Source organism: Rhinopithecus roxellana, chromosome 12 (assembly GCF_007565055.1).
Source record: "Rhinopithecus roxellana isolate Shanxi Qingling chromosome 12, ASM756505v1, whole genome shotgun sequence".
NCBI lineage: Eukaryota > Metazoa > Chordata > Mammalia > Primates > Cercopithecidae > Rhinopithecus > Rhinopithecus roxellana.
In genome coordinates, this window is record NC_044560.1 from 84,030,364 (window position 1) to 84,043,952 (window position 13,589).

Consider the following 13,589-nt stretch of genomic DNA (forward strand, 5'->3'; position numbering starts at 1 on the left):
ACAGGACTTTGCAGAGGTAATCAAATTAAAATGGGGTCATTAGAGTGGACCCTAATCCCTATATGATAAGCTTCCTTATTAAAAGGGGAAATTTGGACCCAGAGACAAACACATATAGAGGGAAGATCATATGAAGACACACGGGGAGAAGATGGCCATGTGACTGGAGTGATACATTACGAGCCAAGGAACGCCAAGGATTGCCAGCTAACACCACAGGCTAGACGAAGCAAGGAAAGATTCTCTCCTAGAGCCATCAGAGAGAGCATGGCCCTGCCAACTCCCTGACTCCAGACTCCTAGCCTCCATAACTGGAGACAGTACATTTCTGTTATTTTAAGCTACTCGTTTTTGGTACTTTGTTATGGCATCCCTAAGAAATTAATACTGGTGGAATTTTGGAAAGCCTGAATAAAATGATGAACAAGAAAGTATTTTTCAAACTCTCCAGTTTTATGTACTAATAAGGCATTTTTATTATTGCAACGTTTGTGACTATGATTACTCTTGGTTTATGAAGGATAGATTGACTTGGCTGACATGATTCTGACTAGAGATCAGAAGATTTTTATCCTGCTTCTGCTCCATGTTGTTGAAGGCTTAGCACAGCAATCATAGATGCTAAGACAGAGGTAGCATGAGAGACAAGCAGAAGAGAAGCTACCTACCGGCCTTTGGGTTGGAAGTTGGCAGGATGAGTGTGTAACTTTTGCTGAGCTGGGGCCAGAATTCTCAGCCACTGACTGGCAGTCAAGCATAAAGGTTAAAGGTCAGGATTGGCTTGTATTTAAATCTAGTCTTTACCCTTACTTGCTGTGTGATCCTGAGCAAGTAACTGAACTTTTCTGAGCTTTATATTCCTCATTTGTAAAATGAGAACAAATGTGGCTCCTATAACATAGGGTTGTCATGGAGTTTCAGTGACATCATATAACAATCAGGGAAAAAAGAAAAAGCCACAGCCTATCTGTACTCAGTCCAGGGTGCAGATTTTTCTGCTCTGATTACTTACCCTTGATAGACTCCAAATGGACAGACTGGATTCTGGTTCGTTTCTTCTTACCTCTATTGATTCATTCAGTAAACATATTGAATGTACCTATTATGTGCCTACTAGGTGATGAAAAAAGTTGGTAGGGCAGACCCAGACCATGACATCCAAATGCAGCCAGCTCAAAGATTGATTAAACTAAAAGTAGAGCCAAAGTTATTCGGGTGCTCCTCTCAGTCTAATCTTTAAAGGTTTCTGCCATGGCCATCCTAATCTACCCTTCCTGATTGGTAGATACTTGTTCTCATACTGTGTTGCAAATGGCTACTAATCTCAAAGAAAGGGCCTACAAATGACTGTCCTATAAAGCTGCCTCCTGAAATGCTGCTCCTATGCATAGGAAACAAGAAGGTTCCAGGCAGAAGGGCCCGGAGAAATCAGTCTGAAACCTCTCAGTTCACAGGGGGAAATCAAGCCAGGCAGAAGTGACCCAGATCCAATTAGGGTGACTCAGCCAAGGACACCCAGCCATTATATGTCCCAGCTGGGTAGGCAGCAGAAAATGGCTCTCCCTGCCTCTGGTCCCTGCCCTGCACCATCTGTGTACTGAGTATGTTCTAACTAGGTTGTGCAGAGTGTCCTAGGGAGATACTAAGGCAGAACAAGAAGTGCCACTGATTAAAAAATAGTCTATAGCCCACTGGGCACAGTGGCTCACGCCTGTAATCCCAGCACTTTGGGAGGCTGAGGCAGGCAGATTGCTAGAGCTCAGGAGTTTGAAACCAACCTGGGCAACATGGCAAAACCCTGTCTCTACAAAAAATACAAAAATCAGCATGGCATGGTGGCATGCACCTGTAGTCCCAGCTACTTGGGAGGCTGAGGTTGGAGGATCACTTGAGCCTGAGAGATGGAGGTTTCAGCGAGCTGAGGTCATGTAACTGCACTCCAGCCTGGGTGACACAGCCAAACCTTGTCTCAAAAGAGAAAAAAAAAAAAAAAAGCCCACAGCCTAGCAGGGGACATGAAGACATGGTAGACCAAAACCCCTTTGGCTTCATTGATTTGAAATGCTGCCTTCATTGTGTACCAGTCTCCAATGTATACGGGACTGTTGTAGACTCTGTTCTGTTTTACCACTGTCTCTTCCTGCTCCAGCACCATACTGTTTTAAAGACTGTAGTTTTGGCCAGGCGTGGTGGCTCACGCCTATAATCCCAGCACTTTGGGAGGCCGAGGTGGGTAGATTACTGGAGGTCAGGAGTTCAAGACCACCCTGGCCAACATGGTGAAACCCCGTCTCTACTAAAAATACAAAAGTAGCTGGGCGTGGTGGCGTGTGCCTATAATCCCAGTTACTTGGGAGGCTGAGGCAGGAGAAGCGGTTGAACCCAGGAGGCAGAGTTTGCAGTGAGCTGAGATTGCGCCATTGCACTCCAGCCTGGGCAAAAAGAGTGAAACTCCATCTCAAAAAAAAGAAAAAAAAAAAAAAAAAAAAAAAAAGAAGACTACAGCATTATTTAAACATTTTTGATATGATAGAGGAAGCCATTTTTTTTATTTTCCAAGAATGTCTTGACTCTTCTTGTACGCTTACTTTTCCAGATGAACTTTTGAGTCAGCTTTTGAGTAACACAGCTATTGAATCTTCTTCAGCACTCTTGTCTATGCCATGCTCCAGGCACTTGAGTAGGGTATTCAGTCCTCGCCCTTGGGAAATCACAAACTAGGTGCAAAGTGTAACCAAACAAGAAGTGTAAAATAGCAACAGGAATCTCACACTATGGGTAACAAGAACCAAATGAGTGAGGGGTCCAGATAGACTAAGTGCTGTGTTCCTTGGGGCCAGGCAGGTCATGGAAGGTTCAACAGAGGTGACATTATGCAGGACTTTGATGGGTGAGCAGCAACTTGTCGGTATAGAAGAAATGCTTTGAGTTGAGGAAGTCCGGGAAAGCTTCTTGAAGAAGGAGACACATTTCTCTTGAGAGGTGAGTAAGAGTTTGCCGGGTTCAGATGATGGGATAAAGGGAGGGATCGCCTTGAACTGGAAAAGTCACAAAAAGGTTCTCTGAAGACATTTTAGATGCGTTTTGAGTTGGAGTCGGGAAGATGCCTGGAAGAGACAATTAAATAAAAAGAATTTTATTACAAAAGTAATACAAGGACATGTCATTTGAACTGGGTTTCGAGAGATGAGGGAGCAGTTCCTGCGGCAGACAAGAGGGGTACCACGAAGTAAGTTGAGGCAGACGCAGAAAAGGCTTCCCGGTCCCGCTCACTCTTTAAGACCTAAGATGCAGAGTCCAAGTGTCCCACCTGCGTGGCTGCGCCCTGTAGTTCCGATTTCCCAGGGTGAGGTAGTCACCGCCAGGTCTCCGGGGGAGAAGACTGCGGCGCGGGCGGGCGGGCGGGCAGAGCTGAGTGCTTTATGTCGGAATCGACCAATGGGATGGCGACACCCGGTTGCCAGGGCTACGGCCAAGCGGAGGCAGGGCCTCGGCGCCATGGGCGGGGCCTGGCTGGGGTTATATAAGCGTGCGGCGGGCGGAAGGCTGGGCGTGGGGGTCGGTGGCTGCTGGGAGGGCAGGGCGCAGGCCGCGGGACCCGATCCCGGGGGAGCGAGAGAGCGGAGGCGCCGAGGATCCGATTCACTCGCTGGGGAGACTTATGGGCCGAAGCCGTGTAAATGCGTTTTAAGGCGAGTGCGGAAAGTGGCCTGGGGAGCCTCGGGGAGCGGACGCCCTCCGCTCTGGTGCTGACCTGCCCCCCGGCCCCTTCTGCCTCCTGTCAGCAGGGGCCTCGGCTCCGCAACTGCCACTCCTCCTCGGGGTGTTGCACAAGTTCCGAGGTCACCGGCGACCCCCCCTAGCAGCGCGCCTGGCTCTGGCCCCCGCGAAGGAGGACGGAGCTTGGTAAGGGGCCCTGGGGGATGGGGGGACCTCGGCCCTGCACTCGGTAGGAGTCACTGCACGCTGTAGGAGTCACTCGGACAGAAAAAACCTCGGCCTTCCGTTCTGTCCCAGGAGCTTGCGACCCCCACCCACCACGTGGCGCCCCCAGGCACGCCTAGAATTCCAGCATGTCAGAATCAGTCCAGCCCCCATTTACAATTGGGGAAAGTGAGGCTCCGAAAAGGGTCAGAGGGTACCCGAGGTCAAGCAGTAGAGAGCGAACTCGAACTTAAGCTCTTACTCTCAGGCTGAGACTCCTTGGCGTGGCCACCGGCTACCCTCTGGGTGGGTGTGGTCAAGACTGGGGGCGCCCTGGAAACTTCCCCACCCAAGTTTCTCAGATTTCCTGTTCCATCTCTCTTTCACTGTTTCCTGAAATCCAGAATTTCAGAACTGAGAAGGCTCTCCAAAACAATTCATCCATTTTACTGGTGGGGCAACTGACTCGGAGAGGCAGTGACATTTGGGCATACGGTGCCTTGTCTCCGTTTGAAATCCGGGATTCTTTATTTTCTCCACCCTTGCCTAATGAACCCCGGGCTTGTGCTGGGGGCGGGTTGTGACGGGATTGGGTTCCCTGGCCTGGGGAGGCGAGTGGGGCAGCGGAGCTGGCCCCCCAGCGATTCCCTTCATCTCCCTCCGCCCCGCAGTGTGTTGCATACTTTCTAAGGCGGCGGCTGCAGCAGCGGCTCCATCCAGCCCGTCAGCTCCTCCTGCAAGGCATGGCTGGCTACCTGAGTGAAGCGGACTTTGTGATGGTGGAGGAGGGCTTCAGTACCCGAGACCTGCTGAAGGAACTCACTCTGGGGGCCTCAGAGGCCACCACGGTGAGGGGCTGGGAATGGGGGTGGGTCCGCGGTCCCCTGTACAGATCAGCTGCCTTCTCAGGAAGGGTCCCTAGGGCCCTCATCTTATCCTTCCGCTTATTTGGTACGCAATCCTTGCTATTTGCAAGAGAGGGGCTCAATTTATCCCCAATTCTTGGTCCTTGCCCCTAAACCTGCCCCTCCTATGTTGCCTTTCTACCCAGTCCTCCAAGGTCAGAAACCGGGGATTCCTGTCCTGCTGCCCCCTCTCCCTCACCGCCCACATCGAGGCATTACCAAGCCCTGTGAATTATGCCTCCTTAAATAACCCTCCAATGTGCTTATATGGAACCTCATTTTCTACCTTAGTCTTCCTCTCTCCAAAGTCCCCCTGATCTCCTCCCTGTCTCATGCCACCCCCTCCAAATGTATCATAGTCCTGTTCAAAATCAGAATTTGGCATTTCCCCACTGCCTACAGGATCAAGTCAGAGCTTCCCTGCCTCCATAGCCCCATTCCCAGTTTTCCCCACTCCCAGTTTTCCCCACAGTATATATTATGCTCTTTCGGAGCTGAATGACTCATTTTGCGTTTCCCAATGATGCTGTGTGCCCTATTACCATGCCTTTGCCCAGGCTATTCCTTCTGCCTGCAGGATCCTTCTCTCAGCCTTTCCCCTCTTTAGCCCTTTCTAGTCATTCCTTTCTTCTCATCAGTGTTGCCTTTTCCTGATCGCCCCAGGCAGATTTTGTATTTTCTTTCTCCATGCCCCCGCACTGCACCTTGTAGAAACTGCCATCTAACATCAACTGAGTGGACTTGTAAGTACTTAAAGGGCTCCTTTTCTTCCAGACCTAAGCTCCTTCAGAGCAACAGTACTGTTTGGTCATCTCTGTCTCTTAGCATAATGTTTGGCACCAACTGGGCATGAGTAAAAACGTGTTGCATGAGAGGGAAACTGAGTCCCAGGGAAGGAACTCTGGAAGGGTCCCTTCCACATTTAAGTAATGTGGTCTCACCCACAGCCTCATACATGTTTGGCCTTTAGCACATCTGCAATGAACAGTTGTCCATAGGCATCGGTTGCAGTATCAGTGGGAGGAGCTTAAGGCTTCATCGAACACCTGTGTTTGGAAGGCAATGAGCTGTAGGTCACAGCTTCTGCCTTTAGGGAGTTTACCCTTTTCTAGAATGGACGGATGCATATGCAGTTCTGATACCTTGGAAGCACGTGCAAATGCTTTGGGAGCATCTCAAAGCAGAGTTGCCTTATTGGTTTGGGGAAGGTGGCATTTGAGTGAAACTTTAAGGATTTTGCCAGACACAGGAGTGGGAAGGGTATTCTGCAGAGGTCATGGTGGGAACAAAGGTTTGAAGGTGAGAAAATGATCCAGCCTACAGCTGGAGTTTTAGCCACATTGAGGGGAGGGGTTGGGGCTAGATCACAGAGCCTTGAATGCCAGACTGAGGAGTTTGCCTTCTGTCCTGTAGGCTTGGGGAGGCCCAGAACACTTTACAGCAGGGTAGCTCTGTGGCCAGAACTGAACCTGGGTCAGGTACTTGGAAGGATCTTGGATGGCATGCACAGGGTGGGAGCTGGATGGGGTCTCATATTCATCCACTTCTTGTCATTCAGGACGAGGTCGCTGCCTTCTTCGTGGCTGACCTGGGTGCCATAGTGAGGAAGCACTTTTGCTTTCTGAAGTGCCTGCCACGAGTCCGGCCCTTTTACGCTGTCAAGTGCAACAGCAGCCCAGGTGTGCTGAAGGTTCTGGCCCAGCTGGGGCTGGGCTTCAGCTGTGCCAACAAGGTGAGTCCCGTGCCCACGGTGCACTGACCCTCCATGCCCACTCAACACACACATGGCCAGGCTAGTGCGGGTGGGCTCTGGGGAGCAAGAGGTACCTGCAGTTGGTCCTTGCCCTCTGGGAAGACCACCCACTCAGGAGGGGTCTCAAGGGATGAGGGAGGGAGAAACGAGCATGGAATTTGTCAGCCTTGAAGTTCCAGATTGGAGTCTTCTGCGTCCCTGGTAGAAAGCTCATCTTTTTAATGGAGATTTGCAAATTTGTTTGGCACAGAGCTATACATGATGTTCTTCTAATTAAAACAAAACAAACGTATCTCCATATTGTTGGTTTCTTTTCTTTTTCCTTTTATAATCATAATAATGTGTGATGGTGCATTTTCTTAACTAGTCTTTGTAGTTTTGTTGTTGCCACCAATTCTGTCTTTCTAATTTGATTTCTGCTGTTGTCTTCATTTCCTCCTGCTCTCTTTAGATTTACTTTTTTATTTTTTTCATTTTTTGAGATGGAGTCTTGCTGTCACCCAGGCTGGAGTGCAGTGGTGCCATCTTGGCTCACTGCAACCTTCACTTCCCGGGTTCAAGCAATTCTCCTGCCCTCAGCCTCCCAAGTAGCTGGGATTACAGGCATGCACCACCACACACGGCTAATTTTTTGGTATTTTCAGTAGAGACAGGCTTTCAGCATGTTGGCCAGGCTGATCTCAAACTCCTGACCTCAGGTGATCCACCTGCCTCAGCCTCCCAAAGTGCTGGGTTTACAGGCGTGAGCCACGGTGCATGGCCACTTTAGATTAACTTTGCTTATCTACTGTCGTTCAGTATCCACTGAACTCCTATAATGTGGTAGTCACTGTGCTAGGCAGGGCTAGCAATACAGAATTGATAGACTGCTGTCCTTGAGTTGAATGCTTAGTTTATTTCCATTCTGTCCTTGCTAGATAAAAGCCTTTAAGCTATAAAGTTTCAACTAAGTAGAGCTTTGAAAGTATCTCATTTATTAATTCAGCAAATATTAATTGGGCATTTCCTCTGAGGCCAAGTGCTATTCTAGGTGGGGATTTGGCAATGAGCAAAATAAAACAACAAAAGCCCTTCCTTCATGGAGCTTGTTTACAAAAAAAAAAGATTAAGTAATGAAAATATGTAGTATTTTAGATGGAAAATGCTGTAGAGAGAAAGCAGGAAAGGGAAGTAAGGAGTGTTGGGAGAGAGGATTGTACTTTTAGATAGTTTGACCAGGGAAGGGTTCACTGAGACTTGAATACAGACCCGAAAGAGCCAACGGATCAAGCCAGGTGGATAACCAGGGAAAGGGCATTTCAGGCATCAGGAACAGCAAGCGCAAAGGCCCTGAGGTGGGAGCAAGTCCAGTGGGCACTGGTTTGTGATAGTGTCCTTAGCACCATTTTCTTGGTGGTTAGTAATGGTTGCGTAATATGGCTGGATGTTGTGAGGAGAGTTCTAGAAAGGACTCTTGGAGTCCTGGGCAGGATGACAGGGCTGGAGTGACTCCAGGTTGGGGAGAGGTGTGCATTTGGCTGGGATGGTTAGAACGAGTGGGTTAACCTGTAGCAGGGACTGAATGTTAACGCCTTTCATGGTAGATGAGGTGCTTCCCCTTGTCTTTGGTTTAGTTCAAGCTCTGCACACCTCGTTTTGTGCATGTCTTTCATGAAGCTCTGTGAGGCACACAGGGGGAGAGACTGCTGTTCTGCAGTTGAGGAAACTGTGGGGTCAGCCGTCTGTGGGTAGCAGAGCCAGGACGTCCATGCTTCCCACTTCTTCCTACAGTGCCCTGGACCTCCACGTGGGATGAGAAGGAGCAGGATCCTTTAGTTCCCGAGGTCTAACTAACAGGACCAAACCCCACTGCCTAGAGTTTTCTGCTTCAGGAACCCCATGGGGAGGTGCTTAGTTCTCTAGAAGAAAGGGCAGAGTGGAGTGTTAAGGCTCAGAGAGACCTTGATGACAACGGGGACTGGAGAAGCATCTGCCCTTTGCTGAGTGTGCCTGTTGTGTCAGGCACTTTGCCAGCTGTTTTCTGTACATGATCTCATTTTACTCTTGCAACAGCCCTGTGAGGTAATTATTATTTTTTTAATGGGGATTCTGACCGTAGCCTGGTGAGGACACATTTAACATATAAGGAAATGAGAGATGGAGGTTCTGCACCAGGGTGGTGGCAGCTTGAGTCCTGCTGAGTTGCCTTGGACTCTGTCTCTTCCAAGGTCACTAAGGAGAGGATAGCTGAGCTGGGATTTAGCCAGCGATGGATGCCCTCAGCCAACTGTAGGGGCAAGGAGAGACCTAAGCCCCCTCCCTGCGATGGGATCACGCAGACCCTTTGGTGCAGTTCTGGAGAGGTGGCTCCTGGACTTAACAGCTTTTCTTGAGAGGCCAAGGCTGCCCTCTTCTGGTCAGCCATAGCAGGTGGCCATGCTTAAAAGCGTGCCTTAGTGGACACTGACCAAGGGCCTGGCGTGAGCTAGGGCTGGATGTGCAGACAGGCACGCATTGGACAGGTGCTGGGGCCACGGCTTGCTCAGGGACTCTGGTTTACCTGTGCCACCTGCCCAAGGACCACTGTGTCATCTTCCCTGCCCCCATCCCTTGCCCTCTCTTTCTGTCTCCTTCAGATCCTCCCATCTTAAAAAGGCTTTGCTGGACACCACATCCTCTTCCAGCCCAATCCGTTGCTCTCTTTTTGTGACCAAACTCGACCGAGTTGTCTGCAGTCACCTGTCCGCCCCCACTTTTTCTTTCCTTCAGCACTCCTTCCTTAGGCCATTGCTTCTCAGCCTCCACTTTCACTACTCCAAAGAATTTTCTCTTACCAACATCCCCAGTGATCCGCAGGATCCAGTGAGCACTTTACTTTAAACATGGATTGTCAACTAATAATACATATCAAATAACACATTGATTCATTCACCCCAAAAGAAACTAGGACGTCAGCTTTAGGTCTCCATAGATAATCACCAGGATGGTTTTGGTGGATATATAGTATTTTTTTTTTTTTTTTTTTTTTTGAGATGGAGTCTTGCTCTGTCACTCAGGCTGGAGTGCAGTGGCGTGATCTTTGCTCACTGCAACCTCTGCCTCCCAGGTTCAAGTGATTCTCCCGCCTCAGCCTCCCAAGAAGCTGGGATTACAGGTGCCCGCCACCACGCCCAGCTACTTTTTTGTTTCTTTAGTAGAGATGGGGTTTTACCGTGTTGGCCAGGCTGGTCTTGAACTCCTGACCTCATGATCCACCTGCCTCGGCCTCCCAAAGTGCTAGGACTACAGGCGTGAGCCACCGCACCTGGCCAGCAATGTGTTCTTTAAAAAAGACTCAACAGTAACATATGGTCCAACATATAGTGTATAAGATGAAAGAGAACACGGCTTCGACCCCACCTCATCAGGCACTTCTTTTTTTTTTTTTTTTTTTGAGATGGAGTCTCGCTCTGTTGCCCAGGCTGGAGTGCAGTGGCCGGATCTCAGCTCACTGCAAGCTCCGCCTCCCGGGTTCACGCCATTCTCCTGCCTCAGCCTCCCAAGTAGCTGGGACTACAGGCGCCCGCCACCTCGCCCGGCTACTTTTTTGTATTTTTTAGTAGAGACGGGGTTTCACCGTGTTAGCCAGGATGGTCTCGATCTCCTGACCTCGTGATCCGCCCGTCTCGGCCTCCCAAAGTGCTGGGATTACAGGCTTGAGCCACCGCGCCCGGCCCATCAGGCACTTCTTACAGCTGAGACAGCTCCTTCCCATCCAGACACAAGCCGTGAGACAAAATTTGCATTTACAGGAATAGCTTTCTAATCTGCATATTCTTCATCCCCTGGAAACGTTCTCCATCCTCACCTCTGCAGGTCCTGGGCACCATCTCTCCTCGTCTTCTGCCACTTTCTAAATGGTTACATTCTTCTGAATTCTTAGACCTCCCTGTCTTGTAAACCCTCCTTCTTCTCAGAAGAAGGGTTATCTCCTCCCATGGCTTTAAATACCATCAATATGCCACTGCTTCCCACAAGGAGATGCCTGGAACCTGGCATGTTCAAATGCGCTCCTGACGTCCCCCTTCCCCCTCATGAAGGGCCCCCTCAGTCTGCTGGGTGTGGGAGTTCCCTCTGACGTCCTCCTCCTCATCACCACGTGCAATCTGTCACCCAGCTTGCCAGCCCTGCCTCCAGAACACATCTCCCCGCTTTTCTGGAGCTGGCTTTGTCATCTCCCCCAGGGCGATGGTAATAGCCACTGACTATCACAGTCTATTCCTCCAGAATCCACTTGGGCCCTCCCTCAGGTAGCCAGATAGGTATGTAGACGTTGTATTTAAAATGCAAATCTGACCATGTCGTTTCCCTTCCTGACCCTTTAGACTCTTTCCCATCACATGCAGGGTAAAACATGTTTCCTTGGCAGCTCTGCCCCCCTCCCTCTGACCTCATTGTCCTCACTGCACTAACTTGCTCTGCTCGAGCCACTCCAGCGTTCTCTGTTCCTTGATCAGGCTGAAGTGCTCAGCACCGCTTGCCTCAGAACCTCTGCACAGGCTGCTTCCTCTACTGGAAACATTCTTAGATTCTTTCCTTCCCTCTTGGCTTGGCTGAGGCCTCCTGCAGGGCTCAGTTTAAATATCTGAGCCTGAGGTTGTCCTTTGCCCCTCACACCCAGGTCTCTTGCAGCACGTACTTTTTCTTCCCAGCTCTTAACCACTTGTAATTCTATCATTATTTGGTGCTCATTTGGGACTGCTGTGCCTGTCTTCCCCACCAACCTGAAAGCTCCGTGGTCTCAGAGAGCCTCTGTGCTTTAGTCACCACTTGTTTTATTAACACCTATCACAGAGCCTGGCAACTCAACAGATGCTCAAAAGATACCCTTCAGTGCAGCATTGAGGTTGCATTCCCCGTTCCAGCAGTGAGGTTAAGAGCTGGTGTGCTAAGGGCTGACAGTTAGAATCCCATCTGTGCCACTTAAAAGCTGTGTGACTTTGGACCAATCACTTAGCCTCCTTGAACCTCTGTTCCCTACCTTATGAGATTATTAGTAAGGTTAAATGAGAATGTATATAAAATACTTAATGCAGTGAGTGGCACAGGATATGCCTACAGTGAATGACAACACTTATTTAAATATTTATAATTAGGCTGAGTGCCGTGGCTCAACCTGTAATCCCAGCACTTTGGGAGGCCAAGGAAGGAGGACTGCTTGAGTCCAGGAGTTGCCCAGCCTGGGCGACATAGTGAGACCCTGTCTCTATTTAAAACATATATGACCGGGCACGGTGGCTCAAGCCTGTAATCCCAGCACTTTGGGAGGCCGAGACGGGTGGATCACAAGGTCAGGAGATCGAGACCATCCTGGCTAACACAGTGAAACCCCGTCTCTGCTAAAAAATACAAAAAACTAGCTGGGTGAGGTGGCGGGCGCCTATAGTCCCAGCTACTTGGGAGGCTGAGGCAGGAGAATGGCGTAAACCCGGGAGGCGGAGCTTGCAGTGAGCTGAGATCCAGCCACTGCACTCCAGCCTGGGCAAGAGAGCCAGACTCCGCCTCAAAAAAACAAAACAAAACAAAACGAAATATATATATATATTTTTAAAAGTTTAAAGAATTATAATCAAAGCTCAATCACAGGTCCCCAAAGTACTAACACTGCTTCTTCCTCTCACATCATGTGGTGAGGCAGGGAACAAAAACACAGGTCCACATCCACTCAGATTCGGGGTGGGCCACATCTGCCCCTGGGAAGCAAGCTGTGGTGGCAGCAAGCCCAGCTCTGGAGCTTGACCTTTGTGTGCCACTCTGCTACTGATTGTGTCACCACAGACAGGTGGACCTTGCTGAACTCAATTTTGTCCTCCATAAAATGTAGCCAATAAATATTTCATAGCATAGTCATTGGGATTAAATGAAATAGTGCTTATAAATATCTAGTGCTGAAAAGTTGCTAAATTAAAATTAGACTCTTATTACAAAATGAGAATGGCTAAAAATGACTCTTATGCCTCTCACCATGTTTCAAAACTGGCTCTCTCTTCTCTTGTTTATTCATGGAGAGTCAGACTTGAATTCGAAAGTTCGTTCTGCCACCTATTTGCTGCATAGCCTTTCAGAGCATCAGTTTCCTTCTCTGTAGATTGGAGCTAATACCCATCTGAATGGGTTCTTTCCAAGGGCTGAATAAAAGGGTGAATCCAAAGTAGGGGTTGGCAAACTATGGATGGAGGGCCAAATCCAGCCCCCCACCTGATTTTATGAAGTTTTATTGTTGGCTCACAGCCACATTCATTCAATTATGCTTTGGCTGTGGCTGTTCTGGTGCTACAAAGGCAGTTGAGAAGTTGTGACAGAGACTGTGTGGCTCGCGAAGCCTAAAATATTTACTCGGGTTCTTTATAGAAAAAGTATGCTAACACCCGATGTAAAACATCTAATTCAGGGCCTGCTTGTGGCAGGTGCTGAATGAACACAGTTGCTGTCATCATCATGAAATTCATCATCGTCATCATCATCATTTGTTCGTATCATTAATGCAGCAATCAGGTGCACCCATGTTCTGCAAAGGGGATGAGGAGGAGCCCCCAAGAGGAGCAGGGCTGAGCCAGCACATCCTGCACACTCAGCACAGGGCTGTGCACAGAGTAGGCCTTTGGAGTGGGATGATCTCTGTCCAAAAGACCCTTGGTCTGGTGGACTTTCTAATACACCAGCAACATATTTATTATTTATTAAGTTGACAAATAAAAAATAAAAATTGTACATATTTATGGTGTACAACATGATGTTTTGATATATGTACGCGTTGTGGAATGGTTAACAAGCTAATTAGGCATTCACTCACATACTTACCTTTTTTTTTGTGATGAGAACCCCTAAGGTCTATTCTCTTAGCAATTTCCAAGCGTACCATATGTTGTTATTAACTATAGTCACCATGATGTACATTAGATCTCTTGAGGTTAATTTTCCTGACTAAAACTTTGTATCCTTTGATCAACTTCTTCCCACTGCCCCTTCGCCATCGACCCCAGCTATCG

General features: G+C 48.9%; 1 protein-coding gene across 3 annotated transcripts in view; it reads left to right on the forward strand.

Moving 5' to 3' along the window:
* Window positions 1-3,554: 3,554 nt before the first annotated feature.
* AZIN2 (antizyme inhibitor 2) overlaps window positions 3,555-13,589 on the forward strand; it is a 42,560-nt gene continuing 32,525 nt past the window's right edge. The window contains exons 1-4 of one of the 3 annotated variants that reach the window (XM_010354334.2): window positions 3,555-3,692; window positions 3,786-3,906; window positions 4,596-4,772; window positions 6,388-6,561. In XM_010354334.2, coding sequence (XP_010352636.1) covers window positions 4,668-4,772; window positions 6,388-6,561 — 279 coding nt within the window. In that variant the 5' untranslated portion in view covers window positions 3,555-3,692; window positions 3,786-3,906; window positions 4,596-4,667. The other 2 variants (XM_030942864.1, XM_030942863.1) reach the window with 2 other exon arrangements.